At 36.7% G+C, this 21381-nt stretch overlaps 1 protein-coding gene across 11 annotated transcripts in view; it reads left to right on the top strand.

Annotated features, from left to right (window-relative positions):
- The first annotated feature begins 300 nt into the window (after nt 1-300).
- The window catches only part of LOC5573464 (vacuolar protein sorting-associated protein 13C), a 71547-nt gene continuing 50466 nt past the window's right edge, over nt 301-21381 (top strand). For 6 of the 11 annotated variants that reach the window (XM_021841513.1, XM_021841514.1, XM_021841517.1 and 3 more), the window contains exons 1-8: nt 301-1139; nt 17599-18837; nt 18904-19186; nt 19248-19499; nt 19560-20329; nt 20390-20751; nt 20813-20932; nt 21003-21204. In XM_021841513.1, coding sequence (XP_021697205.1) covers nt 1040-1139; nt 17599-18837; nt 18904-19186; nt 19248-19499; nt 19560-20329; nt 20390-20751; nt 20813-20932; nt 21003-21204 — 3328 coding nt within the window. In that variant the 5' untranslated portion in view covers nt 301-1039. The remainder of the gene's footprint in view (nt 1140-17598; nt 18838-18903; nt 19187-19247; nt 19500-19559; nt 20330-20389; nt 20752-20812; nt 20933-21002; nt 21205-21381) is intronic. The other 5 variants (XM_021841508.1, XM_021841511.1, XM_021841509.1 and 2 more) reach the window with 5 other exon arrangements.

Genomic DNA, 21381 nt, shown 5'->3' on the forward strand with positions numbered 1-21381 from the left:
CTACAACGGTACCCATAGTATTTTTCATTCATATCCCTAGCACGTGTTGGCCCACTACCAGCACACATAGCAGCCTGGTCGACAAACGAAGCAACAAGTACCGCTCGCAACGCAATCGGGTGTTTGTTTACTACACGGGGCTCTCTGATTGGCCCGCCAGTGCTTATCAACAAAAGTTCGTGGCACCGGTCGTGATTTTGTTTATGGCGAAGAGTGTTCGTGGCTTACTACGCAACATCCAAAACTCACAAACACACACGAAACCAGCTGTGTGACAGCCGTTCGTCCACGAAACTTTAGCTAGTCTGTCAGTTGCAGAGGAGAACCGTAACGTGATTGTTGTGCAGCTATTTTGTGTCTTTAGAAAAGTGATTCTGTTGACGCAGTAGTGTCACTTTTTTACGGTTTAGGCAAAGGTGAAGGTGAACGCATTGGCGACGGAAGCAACGAAAATTTAGAATTTAGTGCCATTATCGGATACATTCCCATCGGTATTGTCGATCGGAAGTTAATTCGCTAGCTGCGGCAACCGCCGGAAGAGGAAGTTGCAGCAATTAAACGGTTGAGATGTGATTTTAAGCCGGAGAAAAAGTGGATGAAAATGATGTCATCGGCCATGATTAAAAGTGTTGTTTTCTTGTTTCACGTAGAATGATGGCTCAGTGCAGCAAAATATCGCAGTTTTTGCGAGGCTGATGTTACTCTGTTATATGGAATTCACTGATAGTAATAATAATTGGGATTTTTCGCTAGGTGACAGTAATTATAACGTGAATATTGTTGCTGTTATACAGACGATTTTGTAAGCAGAGATGTGAATCCCGTTTTTTTGTTGCATGAAGTGGCAATACATGCGGAAGACGTAGCTCGTAGTTTGTAGATAAAGTAGCACAACAGCTGTGTTTTACTTGAAAAGTGGTGTAAAAATAGAAGCGTATAGTACTAGCAAAGTGGTTTACATTATTGAACCCAAGTTCACCATCTGGGTGATCCGAATTGGATTTATCAGTGCGAACAAACTGACGAAAACGTCTTCGCGATGGTGTTCGAGAGCATTGTCGCCGACGTGTTGAATCGGTTTGTCGGCGAATATGTGGAGAACTTGGACAAGAAGCAGCTCAAGATTGGAATATGGGGAGGTAAGTCTTTAATTGATCCATATCTGGGTAAATGTTAGAGCTATGAAAACAATCAGGAGCTCGTTCCCACTGCAATCGTAGTCGAAGATAATGCAAATAATGTGTTATATCATTCTCATTAGAGCCCCTCTTGGCCCATACAAGTGTGTAGCCATTTGTGCGTGCGTGCTTCATTGAATACCAATGAAAGTGAATGCCCATGAGGGGGAAACAGGTTGACCGAGTTGCCAGGCCACGCAGATTTCAAATAATATCATAATACGATTTGTTTATTTGAAGCTCATTTTCGAATAAACATATTGGTCTTACTGCACCAGCGAATAGGAATGACTCATCCTTTGCAGCTCCGTTCCAGATGGCAGATTCGGACCAACAGAACAACAAAAAGTAATGAATTTGATTCTAGGTAGTAAATATAACACACTTTCTCACACTACACCTTTCGAACATGCTACGAACAACTTGTTTGGCATGAATAAAGATAGCATTTACTACAAGCTACAAGTTAGAGGTTGGTACTCACGCTTTAAAATTGCGGAATTAAGTAAATTAATTTACATATCTGTGAAAATCATGGGAATATGATGTCAATTCTGAGATTCTAAGAAAAATAAGAAGAGAACCCTAAGAGTTTTAGGGTTCCGGAAATTCAGTGCTATCCTTAGGAGTACTAGTATTTCGGAAGGGACTCTGGGATTTCCACCGAAAATATGAGCCATCCATAAGGACATTTCATAGAGAACTCTAAGATTTCCATCTGATTCCCGATTTTGGCAACATCCGCTTTTGTCTACCTGTTTGGCATCACCCGTTCATCACAATTTCTTCCCGATTTTGGCAACATATTGAACATTAATATTGATTATTAACGTGACACGGGAGACCGTGTTATTTTTTATTCAAAACTTTGCAGAAGCAAATCTCGAGTTTTAGTGAACCGATGAAGCTGATAATTTAATGAATTGTACACTACATATATAGAATTATATGATAATTGTTTCACATCGGTACTTGAGATTTGCTGCTTCAAATGGATAGAGTGATTATAATGGCGTCCCGTGCGGCCTTAAGGTGAAACATTTCGGAATCCAATGATGGCGGCCACAATGGCTGACGTGTACCCCTACTCACGTTTTCAAAGGCACTAAAATAGGTACCGTAAAATGGGGTGTTAAGGGATGAAAAAAAAATTTCAACTCGAATTTCAAGCAACTTCTAGTATGTCAATAAATGAACAAAGTACAGCCCTACCATTCTCTCGTCGTGTAAATCAAAAGCCAAATACAATTATGAGGATCCCATTACAGATTTCTGAGATAATAATGAAAATGTGTGATTTTTGACGGAAATGCAAAATGGGGTGTTAAGGAATTTGAGTTTCGTAAATAAAACCATATATTTCAAACAGCAAAACATAATCTTTTTGGTCAATAACTTCGGTGCTTTCATTCAATTTCATAAGTTATGTTCAACCTTAATCAGATAATACATCAATATAATTGAACTTGGATCTCTTGCAACCGCAAACCGTTTCATTTTAACTTTTTTTTATACTTATATATTTTTGTATATTTTTTTTATACTTATATGCAACAGGATCATAACCTAAATATTTGCAGTTTATGAATCCTGCAAGCTATGCAGAGCAACTTCGTAAATAATCTATAATATAAGCATAATTTCAACAAGCTTTTAGTTTTAATAGGGGAAATAGTCAATTTGTCCTGTAAATAAAACACTACACTAAACAAAGTATTTGCATGCAACACCCAGTGGCATGGTCGAAAAAATACTGAAGAAGAATTCCAGTATGGAGCGGAAATCTAACGCTCACTATATAACACGTTAAGAGCCCAACGAGGCTGCGAAGTTTCTTAAAAAGAGCTCAGAAATGACAGAATGTATGTACAGAGAGTTACGCGAAGAGGCTTCTTTGAATGATTGTTCTCCTTCGTCTTCGAAAAAAGCCCCTATTTGTTTTGCTGATCTGTTTGATAGCTGGACGGTTTGAAAGCTCGATAGATTTGGTTTAGCTCTTCGCGCAACTTTTCATTTATAGACTCTGAGAAATGACAAAATTTTATTATTGTTTACCACTTCATAGGATTACCACTAAAAGAAACAACGGCTGCAAAATCATTTTGCATTTCCAAATAAAAGAATCATTCTAACTTCCCAAACACTTTACCAGTATCGCAAAAGTTTTGGAAAAAATATCTAGAAAAATCCTTTATTTACTTCAATACGTTGTTAACAAGATTTTCCAACCAGTTTAACCAATTTTTGAGACTAGACATTTTTGGAGATATTCAGTAACAAAAAAACAGGGTCCCTTAATTTTAAAATGCAGTTCTACCTCACGGAATAAGGTAAAAGTATATTGGAATATATTACAGCATAAATCGAATGTATTTAGTAACTTGGAAGAAGTAGAAAAGATAATCCCTTAACACCCCACGTATTTTCAAAAACAGACTTTTTCCATAAACAATATTAAAAGTGAAAATCTAGACAAAATTTTCAAAATTTGTTGCCTGCATTGTGATCTCAATTAAATATACTTATCTTATAAGTTACTCACATATTTTTCTTAATATTGTTTCATAGTTTTGTAGTTAAATGTATTTAGCCTATAAAATTTGATAAAAAACTTTTTGAATCGTTTTCAATATCTAGACTCCACAATACTTTATTTTATTAGACATTCCCTATCACATACTGCAGTTCACAATCCTCCGAACAAATCAAACATTTCAGAAGACTGATATATCGACTTTCGACGGTTTTGTGACTTGTCAAACTTGATGCAGAAGTTCAATACCTTAAAACCCCACGAGTCCTTAACACCCCATTTTACGGTATTAAACGTTTCTGCTCTTCTTATTTTATGCTTTCTGCTAGTGCACAAAGCCAAACTAAAAAGTACACTGTTGTTGGATGCTTTCTTCGCGATATTTGTGGTTTTATAGTTTTAGTGAAATCTTAGAAATTTATCAAACTGTTTCGCCTTAAGGTGAAGATGAATCGGAGCCAAAGTTCAAATTTTCAAGAGCACGGATCTGGAGAACCAAACATCCGTTTGAGCTGAAAACCTAATCGATTGGTCACCACCAGCTAGTAACCAATCGATCAAGTTTTCAGCTTAAACGGATGTTTGGTTCTCCAGATCCGTGCTCTTGAATATTTGAACTTTGGCTTCGATTCATCTTCACCTTAAGTACTATCAGTTTCAGAAGGTACTTGGTTCTCCAGTTGGAGATCCTTTCTCGCTTCTGTTTCTGAACTTCCTTTCCAGGTTTACCAAGCTACTTATTTTCCAGTAAAGAAGAGAACTTTTCACTTGGCTGTTGGATTTATGATTACCTTGTACTTAGAGTCCGTGGTTTCGGATAAATAGGAACACTGGAGTGAACTTTGAACCTAGTTTATATCGCGTCAAATGTACAAAAGTCATCTTAACTCTACAGGTTATACTATTGATGTGTTATTATGTAAAACTGGAATTATGTTGAGTGCAAATTTCCATATCCCTTTTAAGTCCAGGGATATATAGACGTTTTATTGATTTTACAGAGATAAAATCTCAACCTATGCTTTCTTATGCGCATTCGTCTCACGCGTAGGCGTGTTTTCTTATCTCGAGCGCAGTCATAAATGCCTATTCGTTCCTAGACGGATGATGCAATTGCGTTATGTAAATGTGATCCTTTGTATCGGATTTTGCTTTTCATTCAATCTTCTCGTCTTTGGTATCGACAGCGAGAGGGTCTCGACAGGCTATTAGATTTTACTGATTTTATTATTTGAACCGCTGCTAATTATCTCGCGGCGATAAGTACTGAATCCTAACATATTGAAATAAAACAAAGTGAAAATACATCAAAACTAAAAATTATGGTGAGCAAAGAAACGTAATGTCAGACGTTTTTATGAGTATAACTCCCATGTATCAAAATTCAAAGTTATTGCTTAACGTGTAGGATAGGTGCTATAAAGCAAGCAAACTATATAAATTATAGATACATAGTTTGATATAGATCATAGAAGAAGTTTAACGGTCTGAAATGCCGGAAAATGTTTTCCTATTTTCGAATTAACTTCAATTAGCTAGTCCATCAAATATTTTAGGAAACCTTTGGTGAGTGATTTCTTTCAGGTATTTCAGTAAGAGTAAGAAAAACAGATGTTAAGAATAATTTTCGCGTTGTTATTGCAGAAACTTTATTAAGGATCCATGTTTTAAGATCTATAAATATAGCTGATTCCGCAAAAACTCTGTTTTTTATTCAGGAATTCGTCCTAATTCTTACGGATCTTACAGAAAATCTGCAGAAATCCAGTTAGAAATTGTATCTATACTTAGGTCTTTGCTATTTTTTTTTTCAGAAGCAGCAATTGGTCGAACTCCAGAGAAAGAGAAATATCAGGAAAAAAATCGTTTGATAATTCGATAACAACTCAAACACAGACAGAAGCCTTATCAATATCGCGTGCATTCTTTTTTTTCAAGTAGTCGTAAAAATTTAACGGTTTTCTCGTAAAATTAGAAATTTAATGTAAAACGATAGTCTTTCAGCTGCAAACCTTTGAAGTATTTCCATTATTGAGTCATCCGAATTCTTAAAAATATATAGACGAAATTTTGCAGAGCGTTTTACAAGGCATTCCAAAAGATTGTTATCATAAAAGCTTGCAAGAAAAAATAGTTTTAAAAAATATTTATTTCGCTCATAACTTATTCTGTCATCTTCTTTAATGTTTATACCAATAAATCTGCTAAAATTAATCAATATATTTAATTCTATCTGAAACCCACGTGCTTATAAAGCTTTCAGGGAAAACATCAAGGAGTTCTATCTGCAACGTGTCCAAAAAATCCAATAGCTTATTATGATTACTCAAAGCTCGAATCTACACGCAGTTGAGCTCAAAAATTGTTGACAACGCCGTAAATTACCCTCATCAAAATATTTTCAAATCTCAGCAAACGAACATAATGCTCGTCATAAAATATGTATACATCTCGGCGGTTAATGGTGTCAGTTTCAAGAACAAACATTGAAAATGTATTAAAATCCGGAAAAAAAAATAATAGGGCGTGTAATTTTATAACGGGTTTTGCAGTAACTATTTGATGAATCCTTTTCTTTTCATTCCAGACATAACATTCCAACTAGGATTTTTGCATAATCGTGTTATAGTTAAAATTGCACGAAAACGATCCTCAACGGCACCTTTATTCGAAACCAGCTACTTTCAATAAGGTCTTAGCTGTATATCTGCATTCGAGAACATCTGCAAATTGCCACACCAGGCTTATATTGTGTACAGCAAGTGTACTTTCCAGATACTTAGTACAAGCTGCTCTTAGGTTAAAAATTCAACTGAAGAAGGCTTCCAGACATTTTCCACATCATTCTTAGTAGTTACCATGTATTTTCTGAATCTTTTGCAACATCCAGATTTGTCAACATAAAATTCATGCCTTGTTGCCAAAATATGTAAGACACCGTATTTAAATTTTGTTCGGCTTGAAAACTATATCTTAGGTGCAAAGTGATAGGAGCATCTATTTTTCAAATTTAGATGTCCTTATTTATTTTATGGATAATATCTTTAGATTTCATCAAATTACTTCTGATTACAGTCTATCAAGTGCATTTTGAAGAAGTTATCTAACCCATTTGTAACGTATTCTTCTGTATCTCTCATAAGAGTTCCAGGTCAACGGTCGATTTTGAAAAAGAAAACTGCCTTTTCAGTTCTGACATTTACTCAATTTTTACTTGGGTCTTGATTTCAATCGGTCCATGCAACCGCTACAACACGTTACATACAGAAATTGAAGCAGTAAGAATTTTGAAGAATGCGAACCAACAAGAATACGCGTAAGCGTAAAGTTCTTTCGATTTACCATTGTAAATTTTTACCTTGGGGGTAAAAATGTATTGGGATGTCCAAAATAATAAAAACAGAGCTTTCGGTCAAATTATTTTCGACGTATTTTTGGCTATTCATGACCATGTGAGCATTTTAATCTCATAGATGAAGTTTTGCTCTACATTTTGGCATGTTAATTGACCTGGCTACGCTGTACAATTAATGAATTGAGGCAAAAGCCCAAAATCATTGCCTTGAAGAGATCGATCGGTAGATTCCTGGATTATGGTTCCTGTCACAATGTACTTGTAAGTTAGACATCTCGAAAACAGTTTCTGACAACATCTGGAACGACTTGTCCATCATCTCTTGACCACGATTTCCGAACAATCGGAACTGCTAAAGGGTACATCTTGAAAAGATTATCCCACTTCGGTCATCCTTCGGGTTTGCTCTTAACTTTGTGAATGTTGTTTTTGTTAACATTTTGTGTTAGCAAGCTCCTCATCGGTTTTCTCTGGATTAAAAAAATAAATAACTTCTGAAGTCGCGATCTTTGTTCTTTTTAGTTAGGATTAGATGAATGTAGATTTTTACCGAGTTCCCAAAAATTACTACTAAATTTCTAAAGACTCAAAAAATTCCAAAATTCTACCATAACTTTACCGGAATATTAATTGTGATAATTTTATAATCGTTTATTTTTTATTGCTGTTCAGATCCGCCACTGCAACTAGTTATGAAAATCTATTGTAATATAACCCGTTTTCAAGTTTCGATACCGTTTTTGTTTTATTTCCTCAGAATCATCTAAAGGAATTAATTAAGTTGAAAAGGTCGCGCAGTTTAGACTTCTCACATAGAATGACGAGATTTGAACCCAAGGTTCACAGCTTGATCTTGCTGAATAGCATCATCATCATGAAACGAAGTCTTGCAAAAAATGAGATATTAGTTGTTTTATTGAAGAAGTCATACCTAAACGAAAATCTAATAATGGAAAGTCATTTGGATTGTTCACTACTAGGAGTATGGATGTATCCGGAAGATTTTCTAGATAAATTTTTGAAAAAAAAAATATTGAGCCTCTTGAAAAAAATCTGGAAGAATTTGAAGTAATTCGTGAAATAAATCATACAGGAACCCCTGGAATAATCTCTGGAAGTAGAGGAGTTCCTGGTTGAACTCTCGCGTAACAATTCAATCCTCAGATCGTTAGTTCTGAGAAAATTCGATGTGAATGTTGTTCACCACATTTTCAATTCCTATGTCAATCAATGTGATTTCTTGCTCGTTGAGTAACGGTTTACTATAATAATCGATATTATTCTGAAAATGCCAAAAATGTGGAAAAAAAAATGATGTTTTTTTCAAAGGAAAATAGAAGATACTCAAAATCTCAAAAGATACAAAAATCTTGAAGAAAAATTCATGGTAGAATCACTGCACAGATTCTTAGAGAAACCTTCGGAGTCTCAATATTAAATTCCATCAAATTCCTGAAGAAAATCATTCTCAAAAAATCTTTGAAGTGCTCTCAGGGAAAAGTTCTCTGAGGAATGCTTATGAAACTTTTGGAGTATTTCACGATTCCTGTGTGGTTGCGTAAATTTAATTCATGAAAAAAAATACGAAATTTCAAATAACTGACGATTTTTTAGTACACCCGATTCTGTTTTTGGGATGCGTACCGTGCAAAAAAAGTTTTCAGTTCAAAATTTCAAAAACCGTGCATAAAAAGTAACACCACTTCGCGACGTTTCATGCAAAAATAAGGTTTTGGCGAGAAAAAATGAATGTCAACTTTTTTTGCCGTGTAAAAAATCCGTGCAAAAACAGAATTTGGTGTAGGTCGAATTGAGAGAGGTTTTGGAGTGGTAGAAGGCTAAGGAGGTCAATTTTGTGCCGAAGCATCTCAACCCCCCGAACGCACCGGAACTGCGGCCAATTGAAAAGTGCTGGGCCATCATGAAGTAGGCGCTTCGGAAATTGAAATCGGAGGAAGATATGAAGAAAAATTGGACAGCCATGCAAAAAAAAAAAAGTTGGTCCAAGTTTTGTACAGAACCTTATGAGTAGTGTGAAGAGAAAAGTTTGTGCATTTGGATATTAAATTGAATAAAACAAACATAGGAAAATATTCATAACATGTTTTATTTTACTCCCTGAAAGTTTGAGGATGATTGGTTGAACGTGCGAGTTTTGCCAAATATCTATGTGTGTCGCAATTTGATTCCGTACAACTTTAAAGTAAAAAAAAAATACTTTGTAACTATTAGCTGTGCAAAAGTAAAGGCGTCTGTACCAATAATGATGTAAAAATGCCTTCACATTGTGCAGTTGTCAATCTATTGAACGATAAATGTGTCGCTGAAGATTAGGTTGTCGTAAACCGATTATCAAATATTTGAGGACGCAAAGCTTTGTGAATACAATGCTTTACTTTTCTTGCGTTTTAATTCTCTCAAATACTTTTTTCGCTCCAGTTTTTTTTTCTGATAAGAGAACAACCATCACAGCGTAGCAAGGTTTGACCGGCCTTCGTTATCAGTTTTTAATACCGTTGAAAGACGCTAATCATTTCAAGCACATAAATTTGCAGCGTGTCGTTGAAAGTCTGTTCCTTTTTGTTTTAATACACGACACAATTAGTATTGCCGTTGTTTTTCTTTCTACCATAGGCGTTGTGAAATTTAGCAATAATGACAAATTATCGTCGTTGTTGGATTCGTCGTTATCGACGGTGCGGGGCGGTTAGCGTATGAGTGACGAAGAATTTATATGGCTTTGAGTCACCTATAATGTACGCTGCTGTATGCCTACTTGAAACGAATACAGCATTAGGGTGGTTCACATAACAACAATGTTTGTATATCACATCTCCCATATCGACGATGTCAGTATGGGAAAATACAATTGCAACTTTTTCGATTTTCCATACAAAATGGTTTATTTTGAAGGCTTAGATCTCAGTTAACCCGTTTGAATGAAATTTTCACAGCACGCAGATAAACTTGAATGTCGACAAATGTAATTGATCGATTTTTTCAATTACAAGGTAATAAGTAATAACGGTTTGACTAAAAGTAATTTTTGACAAATTTTAATAATTTACGTAACTTAAAAAGTTGAATGAATAGCTTTATGGTATCTTCAGCATAGTTTTTCGTCACTGTAGTCAAATCGTTATTACTTTTGAAATCGTGATTAGAAACATTGTTCAAAAATATATGTTGATATTCAAGTTATGTTTGTCGGAGATATGGCCCAGTAATCCCGAAGAAACGGAGATATGGAAGATGGGATTTTGTTTGGGTGGATCGACCCTAATACAGCATTCTTTCTCGCTGAAACTGCTGTTTGCTTTCCAACCTGGGATGGGAACCGAGCCGAGTCAAACATGTCGATGTTGACAAACAGATTGGATATACGAGTAACTTGAATCACCGTCGAGTGATGGTAGAGGTAGAGTACTAGCAGCAGAGAAACAAGATTGTACATCAAATATGTAGAAGAGCTCTTATAATAAAATATGATGCAAAATTGCTTCTGAATTGGAATTACTCCCATTTTCGTAGCTACGTTACTGGCTGACATTTATACAGGGTGTTTGATGTTCATGTTAAAACATTTGTATATAATGACATTGAAATGCATGATTTGAATTTGATAAAAAAAATTCTTTTGTGTCATATTTAGAATAACACGATTTCTAATAACTGTAATAAACACTACCTGAATACAGGTCTATTTTTAATGAAAGGACATAAAAGTTATTGCTTCAATTTTTCGATGTAATTCGCTTCTGATATTCGACATAAATAACTCGAACAACATAACGTTTTTATAATTTTGTTGAATAATTGAGTTGAACGTAATACAGCTCTGAATACATTCTTAAAGAATTCCATGAACATTGCTGCAAAATCTTTTGAGTAATCAAGTGTAATCAAATTATGCGTGAAATTATCCATAAGGAGAATTCCGTTGTAAATCCAGGAAGTTTCAGAAGGTTTGTTCCAAAATGCTCTCAGCGATTCTCTCAGAATTTCTACCAGTAATCCTCCCACTTACTTCTCAGTTGTTATATCAGGAGATCTTCTAAAGAGTCTATCAGGAATTCTTTCAGGGAAACCCACAGAGGTTCATTTTAAGTTTTTTAAAGAAACTCATCTAGGGGTTTTGATAGAAAATGCTACGATAATTCCTATAAAAGTTGCTACGCCAATTTTACCAGTAATTCATCCAGCCATATACACAGAGGTTCCTTAACCCTCTCTTTCCCATGGTAGCACAGAGGTAATCCACCGATTTTCGACGAACGCGGGCTAAACCAAATTGGTACGAGTAGCTCAATAATAATTGGAATAAATTTATACGCTCATTTGTCTTATCAAACATCGAAATAAGTGACCTAAGGGTCAAACTATTGAAAAACAATCAACTAACTATTGACGGATTCCATGTCAAATCGGTCAGTCACAGAACTCGACCATCTTCGATTATTGCATGCAATATTTTTGAAAAATTCTAATTCCGAAACTGTTGATTTTAGAGAAAAATGTTCTATGAAGAAGTTGTAGTGAACCGTTTGGACTATAAGAAAAAAATATACACTGAAAAAATATTGTATTTATTTTCATAGAAAAATCAAAAATAAAAATAAAATTATAAATTACACAAAAACTCTATTTTTAATATTTTTTAAATTTTCACCATAGAATCTTGATAGTAAACAGATGTTTGGGACAAAGTTTCATGATGGAGAAATTTTTAATAAAAAAAGTTTTTCTAAGAACAACTTTTGGTCGATTTTTAAAATTTTGATTTTTTGTCAAAATAAATACGTTCTGATGATACAGTAAGCATCTTGAAATGATTCTAAGCCACAATGATCATATGAATAATTTCTCTAGAAGTAGCCATTTTCGAATTATATCGAGTTTAATGCAAAAAATATTGTTTAAATATTAAAATAGGCCATTTTCAGAAGTACCGAAAAACACACTCAGATTTTGTCTAGACATTTCTCCACCAATTCCTCAAATAATAACTCCACGTTATCCTCGAAAATATCTTTCATGATTTCCTACAATAATTTATCTAGAATTTGTCAATAAATTCGTTTAGCAATTCTCGCGTAACAATTCAAAAGGGCCAATCCTCAGATCGTTGATTCTGAGAAAATTCGATTTGAATATTATTCACCACATTATTAATTCCTATTTCTCAGTATTCAAATCAATCAATGTGATTTCTAGCTAGTTGAGTGACGATTTACTATTAATTCACGCTAATCTTCTTCTTCTTCTTTCTGGCGTTACGTCCCAACTGGGACAAAGCCTGCTTCTCAGATTAGTGTTCTTATGAGCACTTCCACAGTTATTAACTGAGAGCTTTCTTTGCCGATTGACCATTTTTGCATGTGTATATCGTGTGGCAGGTACGAAGATACTCTATGCCCTGGGAATCGAGAAAATTTCCAACCCGACAAGATCCTCGACCAGCGGGATTCGAACCCACTACCCTCAGCATGGTCATGCTGAATAGCTGCGCGTTTACCGCTACGGCTATCTGGGCCCCCTATATGTCATGTATAATACACGCTAATAATCGATTTTTTTCTAAAAACTGACAAAAATGTGGAAAAAATGATGAGTTTAAATGCTTTATTGGCCAAAATTGAATTTTATTAGCGTGCTTGGCCCAGGGCTATGCCTTTTCGGTTTTCAATGAATGAGCAAGAGAGAGTCATTGGCCTCTCACCATGCTAAGGCCAATGACAGTTTGCGAAATTTTCCGATTGTAGGCCCTCCTGATAGAGCGAGAACCGATTATTGGCCGTTTCAAGCAGGGGGTCAATGAATGATTTGAAAAAAAGCGGTTATTGGCCGTTTTGAAAATCGAGTTTATAACGGTAAGTTTTATGATTATGTTGACAATGTTTGCACAGTTTGTGGGTGTTGGGAGATGCTATCAAATGGTAACATTCATCCGAAAATTTCCTCCAGAGATTTTTCATCCACTGATTACATTAGCAGTTTCTTTCAAAAATTCCTCCGTCAATTTCCCACTGGATGGTCCTTTTTCTATCTGGGGTAACGTGGGGACAGATCCTGCTTTCCAGCTTAGTGTCTTATGAGCACTTCCACAGTTAACTGGAAGCTGTCTTTGTCAATTGACTATTTTTTGGATTCGTGTATCGTGTGGCAAACACGGAGATACTCTATGCCCTGGAATGTCGAGAGAACTTCCTTTACGAAAAGATTCCCGATCGGTGAGATTCAAATCCATGGCCCTCAGCTTGGTCTTGCTGAGGTCTTAACCGCTGCGGTTATCTGCCCCCTTCACTGGATTCCTCAAAACATTATTTAGAACTTTCAATCAAAAATCTTTGAAGTTTTCCTTTTGAAATGTATACAAGAATCTCGCAGGAGTTTTTGAAGGAATATTTGCAGGAATCCTTGGGAGGAATTGCTGGAGTAATCTCTAGAGGTATATTGTTGTCCTTTGCTGAGTCGATGCAAAATCTAGTAATTCATAATTTATATAACCTTCCTTGTGCATTGGGGTCATTTTTAGTCAATTGGCACTGTAAAGAAGTTGTAACTTTGTAGAGGAAATAAATAGAAATCTAAAATTTTCTGACTTTTCCTATCTTCTAAAATCGAACACATTCTCGCTAGAAGCAACTTTCAGCGACCATAAGTGTTCTTATGATAAACTCTACAATTATTTACTGACGGCTTATTATTTTTGCATGCATATATCGTGTGGCAGATACAAAGATATTATATTTTCTGGCAAGTCGAGAAAATATCAAATTCGAAAACATCCTCGACCGTTGGAATTCGAACCCATCAAGGTCTTGCTGAAAAGGTGCCCGTCTATCTAGGCCTCCAAAACATAAAATTGTTAGTATCCGAATACCCGGAACCGTTTGATAAAATAATGAATCGGCATCTTTAAACAAGTTATCATATTTTTTACCTATAAGTAAATAGACATTTCGACCGCATTCGCAATTTTGAGATCAGCTGAAATAGGGCTTCAACTGAAATGAGACACTTCAAGCGATTTCTCCAAGAATTCCTTCAAAAAATTCTCCAGAAATTTTACTAGAATTTCTCCAAAATAATCTCTACTGTAAATTCTACAGCGATTTCTCCAAGGATTGCACTACGAGTTTCACCTGTGATTTCTCCGCGAGAAATTTAAACTTTTAAACCGCTCCCGATAGGGCTATACATATACCTTCAGAGTTTTGCCAGGAATTTCTCGAGGGATTCATGGAAGGATTATTCTAAAGATACCTCTAAGAAATTCTCTTCATGGATTTCTCTAGAGATTTCGCAAGGTTTTTCTTGGAAATTTTCCCCAGACATGCTTCCAGTGAATCCGCTAGAATTTCCTCCAAAGATTCCCCCAAACATTTCTTCAGGGATTCTTGCTAGGATTTCTTAAAGATTTTTTTCCAGAAATCCTCCAGAAAATCCCTTTTTGAACAATTTTTTGGAGAATTTCTCGGAGAAACCTTTAATAAAAATATGGAGAAATCACTGTAGGATTTCATGAAGGAATCCCTAGACTTTAGATACATCCCTGGTTAAATACCTGGGAGAATCGCAGGAGAAACCTTTCCAGGAGTCTCTGGAGAGATACTCGGGGTAATCTCTGGAGTAAATCCTTGAATCAATTTCAAGAGGAATTTAGGTAGAGATTTTTCAGGGCTAATCTCTGAAAAAAAAATCTGTAGGAATTTTTGAACGGTTACATGGGTAAATTGCTGATTCCCTGTAGGAATCTTTGGGGAAATCCTAATAATTTCATTTGAGAACATTTCCAGCAACTCCTCTTATAATTTATTTATGTATCCCTCTAGAAAAAGCTTTTGTTCGCAACCGTATGTTTTAGACCAGTTCATCTCCATTCCATTGCTCCAGGGATTTCTCCTAGCCAGGTTCCGTTTTGATTCATATTACGGACACTTAAGGCTTCAGTGAAGTATGACGCATTAAAATCCATATAAAATAAATCATCCTGATTGATTACTCCGCGTTATCAAGCCTTCAAAGCACTTAACTTTCCAATGGTGCGATTGATGTTGATTCCGCAACATGAGTACTTTGAATAAATAGAAATGTGTGGACGTTTCATGATTCTTATTCCGAACGTTGCCTTACTTTTGATTCGAATTCTGAAAATCATAAATAAAAAAAATCAAATTATCAATTGAAATCGTCGAATCACTGAAGGGACTTCTGAGGCAGTAGGGGATTATAAATTTGCATAAATATCTGTGGAAAATACTTATTGAAACGAACGAGAATTTTGAATGGCAAAAATTGAAACATGTCGTTGAAATGTTTCCCATACAAAGTGTAGTGTCCGGAATTTGAAGCTATCCGTAATATGGATCAAAACGGTATTCCTTCAGCCATTCCTACCAAGAATTTTTCCTGAGACTCGGGAAAATCTCTAAAGAATTGCTTCCAGAGATTGTTCCATGTATTTCTTCAGAAATGCCTGCAGGCATTTTTCCAGAGATTATATTGGGAAAATTTCTTCTTGAATTCCCCCAGGAGAATCTCTTCATAGACACCTTTAGAGATTTTTCCAGGAATTTTTTCTTGGATTTATCCAAAGTTCATTTTAGGGATTCCTCCAGCAAAATCTCTACAGTGATTCTTCCAGGCATTTCTACAAGGATTACTCCAGCAGTTTATCTTGGGAATCCTCCAGATATGCCTTCAGCGATTCCTTTAGCAACTTACCCAGGTAACCTATCAAAGATTCCTTCACCAATTTACACAGGTAATCCTTCAGAGATTCCTCCAGGAAAATGTCTCCAGTCTATAATATTATTTCTTCTAAGTCTACCTTCCTCTTAGTTTCGTCAAGAGATTTTTTAAGAAATTCCTCCTTTAAAAATATTTCTTGGTTTTCACGTATTTTACTAAACTTACATCTTAGCATTAGGGTAATTTGCCCATTATTGCGGTATTCCCTATTATTGCGGTATAAGAATTAAACCCTCATTATCAATCGAAAACTCTATTTTCTTTGGATATTATTGGTGATGATGAAAGCTAATAGTATTCCCAAGCTGTACCAGATGAATGCTTTAAAAATTAAACGATTTTGATCGTTGGAAGAACAGTTTTAAATGATGCATCAAGAAAAGCCTATATTTTTAACCAGTCTCTCTATCTACGGGTGGGTTTACATAAGCTTAGTTTTTTTAAGTTTAGAACCAAAACAATTATATGTAGCGGGTATATCAGTTCAATATGGATGTAGTTACATGATAGATATTGAATTTTGAATAAAAATTCTATATTTTTGAGAAAAAGCATATACCGCAATAATAGGACAATGAAAATAGCGTTTTGCGTATTATTGCGGTATCTGTAAATCTCATTCAAAAATTCGATATTTCAATAGTAATTTTAAATGCAATTGCTGGAAACATTAATTACATTATTAGGGTACTAATTAGGGACATAATTTTGAGTTATTCATACATTTATTTAGTCAAACAAAAGATTTATGTATATCTTTACCCTGTAGTTCCTCTTATTTAGAAATATTTTGCAAATAAGCACAATGTTTTACCAAAAAATCACGTAAACTGACTGAAAATCGGAACACATGCCAAAAATACGTTGAAAAACTGAGATATAAGATGATCGCAAGGAAGCAATCCTTTAAAATTGTGTAGCTAGTGGAAAATATGTTTATACTTAAGTCAACAAATTCATTTCTTATATAGCGACTAATGGTCTCAGATAGTAGAAGCATTAACCTAAGAATGCTAATGTCGCTGCTGTTCGTGTTACCAACATCTAGTTTGCCATGAACTGACAGCGTGAGTACCGGGCATCAAAGTGTCAAATTAATTATAAAAGCATAAACAACGACAAGGCATTGAACAAACAATGAAAAACCATAATTTAAGGTAATAATAATTAAAATCAGTTTTGTGACAATAGCGCCACTAGCGTTCTATTACTAATATTTATATTTCTCAGATGGAAGAACCTTTTCTATTCACTTTAACATTGTCCACCTATGACGAAAGTGGAGACGAAACCGGCAGAAAATCATTCGATTCTGTTGATTTGTTTTCAAATCGTGATATAAAGTAATGAATTAGTTTTCCTCATAGATATGTCCAAAGTCACACAAACTGACAGTACCGTGCAGTGTCATTAAAATGGAGGGAGCATAATTTCAATGCTCGAGCATTGTGTGGTATTGAATGTATATTGAATGTAATAAAATCTATGGTTTTTGGTATACCGCAATAATAGGACGGCACTACCGCAATAATAGGACAAAATACCGCAATAATAGGACAGAGAAAGAGCTTCAGATTTATATCCAGAAAATGTATGTATAATTCCAAAAAATACTTTTTTACTTCACTATACTCCAGATAAAGGATAGTTTTAACACTTAACATTGCAAAATACTATAATATTTAGATTTTAGACACTGCAATACGATTTTAATTTCAACACCTTGCTTAAGTCCTCCATAATAGGACGGATACCCTAATACATGTTCTATCCCGTAGGTGATGTCGTATTGAACAACTTGATTCTGAAGCAAAGCGCCCTGAAGGAGCTAGACCTTCCGGTCAGCACTCTTTACGGACATCTCGGAAAATTGGTCCTGAAAATCCCATGGAAGAACCTCTATAGTGCCCCGGTGGAAGCCATAGTAGACAAGTTATATATTCTAGCCGTGCCCAATACCGACATCCGTTACAATGCCGAGAAGGAAGACAAAAACTCCTTCGAGGCGAAGAAAGCGGAACTGCTCCGTATCGAGCAGGCCAAAAAGATCGAGGAGGATAGGGACAAACCCGTGGCGGATAAAACGTTCACCGAAAAGCTGACCGCACAAATCGTTAACAACGTGCAGATTAAAATTTCCGATATTCATATTCGATACGAGGATACCACCACAACGGGATTCCCGTTTGCATTCGGTGTAACGTTAAGCAACTTAAGCGTGCATACCACCGACAAAAACTGGATGCAAACACTTGTGTCCGAATCCGTTACGAAAATTTACAAAATGGCCCAGATGGAGATGTTGTCAGTCTACATGAACTGCAATACCAAACTGTTCCAAGACCAAGATCCGTCCATGTACAAAGTGCTATTCCAAGAAACGATCGCTAGCAAGTGTCAAAAACCCGAGGGCTATCACTATATCTTTGGACCCATCAGCTCCGGGGCACGCTTGGAGATGGTTCCAAACCCGGAATCGGAAGAGAACCCCTTTTCATCCCCAAAGATAACCCTAAATCTGCGCATGGAAACATTAGCAATCGGCATCACAAGGGTGCAGTTCCAGAACACAATGCAGTTAGTTGAGGCTTTTGGGAGAATGATGCGTGCCATGCCATACCGGAAGTTCCGTCCCTATGGAATCGGGTACAAAAACAACTACAAAGAGTGGTGGTACTTTGCGTACACCTGTGTCCTGGAGGTGGAAGTTCGAAGGCGTCGTCGCAACTGGTCCTGGGAGAACATGAAACGGCATCGGGATAATTTGAATCGCTATGAAGAAGCGTACAAGGTGCAGTTGACGGCTAAAAAGCTGACCCCGGAGATCACCACTCGTTGTGAAGACCTGGAGAGGGTGTTGGATTTGCACAATATAATCGTAATCAGAAAGAAGGTGGAATTTGAAGTGCAAAAGGAAGGAAAGAAACAAGAAGCGGAACAAAAAAGCGGATGGTTTAGCTCTTGGTGGAGCGGAGGTGCCAAGAAGACGGACGACTCAAGTAACACTACAGATATAAGTAAGTTGATTGTGATTTCTCTTAAGTCATTAGAAAACTTTAAACATTGATCTTTTTCCATCACAGAGAAACAGTTCGAAGCCGCCATGACACCGGAGGAAAAGGCCAAGTTATTCAAAGCAATTGGCTATCAGGAAAACGCATCTCCGACAGAGCTTCCCGAGAATTACGTCGCGCAAAGTTTGAAGTTCGAATTGAATTCTCTAGAGGTATCGATCAAATCGGAAGTATCGGTCGATTCACAGGAGAAATTGGGCAGTCCAAGTCGACTACTGGAACGGGTGATGATGTTGGAACTGAAGAACGTAACATGTGGCGTTGAACAAAGACCTTCGGCCGGAGCATTGAAGTCAGTCTCAATAAGGGTGTATTATCACAATTTCGCATTCATAAACCTTTATGTTTTACAGAGCCGCGTTACAAATGAAAGAGCTTACAATTTCCGGATTGAGACAAGGCGAAGTCCTTCCAATAATGGTCAAATCCCAGCTGGAAGGATCAGATACCTTACTGGACGTTTCGTTTGAAACCAACCCAATGGATAAGAAATGTGACCAACGAGTTGTGGTAACTTCACGACCGCTGCAAATAATCTACGATGCAGAAACCATCATTCAATTGACCAAAGTGTTTACGACTCCACGAACTGCCACCATTTCTCAGTAAGTTTTTGGAATGTGTCGGACAGAACGACGAAATTTGAATGTTTTTTATAATTTCAGGCTCACGGATGCCGCTGCAGAGAAGCTGGTAAACATCAAAGAACGATCGGCTACCGGTTTGCAGTACGCTATTGCTAACCATCCACGTTTGGAGTTGAATGTGGACATCAGCCCCAGTTATATAATCGTTCCACATGGAGGCTTGTTCTGTCAGCAAAAATCAGTGCTAGTCGTTAGCTTAGGTAAATTGGTGGTTCAAACAGAACCCCGTCCAATCAATCAGAAGGACGTTCACACAATGCACGACGAAGGTGCCAGCCAGGAAGAAATTCTACAAGAAATTATCCGCCAAAGCTACGATAAATTTGTTCTGGAAATTCGCGACGTGCAGGCAATTGTCGCCACTCAGGAAGAAGACTGGCAAGGAACTCTTCGTTTCAGTACGGTGACAGAGATGCACATCTTGGAGCCCACGTCGTTCCGAATATCCGCCCATCTTTCCGTGCTTGATGATGATCCAAGGCTTCCCAAATGTAAAATCTTTGGCGAACTACCGTCAGTGAATATTTGTGTCACCGAACAACGAGTGCTGGAAGCGCTTTCTATTGTCACGAGTCTGCCTTTGCCGGAGAGCGATGAAATCCAACCTGCTCCGATTGCAAAGGATAGTAACGTGTTCAGCTCGAGCTTGTCCTTGTTGAAATATCTAGACGAGAAACAGCAAAAGTTGACCAAAATTCAGCGACCGGTGGATAATTTGAATACTTCCGATGCGATGGACGGCGAAGTTGTCCAATTTATTGATTTGGAAGTGCGATTTGTTCTGAATGGTTAGTCTTAGGACGTCAATATGTACATACATTGTTAACGCTTCTTAATCTCCTTCACAGAATGTTCACTTACAATTTTCAAGATAAGTGGGACAGGAAGTAGCTCTTCAGAAGTTTTTACTACTCCTACGGAGGAGTTCCCCCAGTCACCACTGGAGCAAGCCTTGATGCAGCGGAAGAGTGTGACGTTCAATGTCCCCTTCACTCAAGTGAATTCCCAGAAAATTGTCGCTTTTAAGGTGAAACAGCTGGAGATGAACATGGTACAGAGAACCTACGACCTGAAGGTGGCCTTGAAATTGGGTGCCGTCACCTTAGATCAATTCCGCGTGAGAAACGAACAGGAAAATATACTTAATGTGATACAAACACCGAAGTATGAGGACAACGATGATTATCTATTCACTTTAAACTATACAAATGTGAGTATTATTCTTGTGTTGTGGGAATAACTGATTAATAATCGTTGAATTGATTTGGTAGTGCAAGAAAAACAGTCCGGAGTTTACCACGAAATACGAATCTGTGGAACAGGAAGTCGGTATAAACTTTTCCACCTTGGTGCTGTTGCTTCATGAGGAGGCGTTGAATGAAATCATTAGAGTAGGTGTTTTCTTTTTAATCTGGAGAAGAATCATGAAATAGCTAATGACATATAATTCTATCCGGCCAGCTCGCAAATGATTTCCAAATGCGTATGGAAGCCGTCATGAGCAGTAAGAAAGAACAAGACCAGCAGAAATTTGCCCAGCGCGATCGAATCGCTACCATCTACGAAGAGGAGAGCACCGCTTCGGTGCTGCTACACGCAGCGAAAGAGAAGCTGCCTACTATCCTGGAGGACGAAACGGTCACCGCTGAACAGTCCAATAAGGGTGAGTAAAATTTGGATAAATATCTAGCAATTCGGTAGATGTAAAATTGTATGAGTGTGATTGATTTACCATGTAGGTGTTAGATATTCTTCAGTTTGACTTTGCGTAGATTAGTGCACACCGTCAGTATGAATATTTCAGTTCATTATCATATCGTCTAAAGGATTTTAGGGGTAC

Source organism: Aedes aegypti, chromosome 2 (genome assembly GCF_002204515.2).
Source record: "Aedes aegypti strain LVP_AGWG chromosome 2, AaegL5.0 Primary Assembly, whole genome shotgun sequence".
Taxonomy (NCBI): domain Eukaryota; kingdom Metazoa; phylum Arthropoda; class Insecta; order Diptera; family Culicidae; genus Aedes; species Aedes aegypti.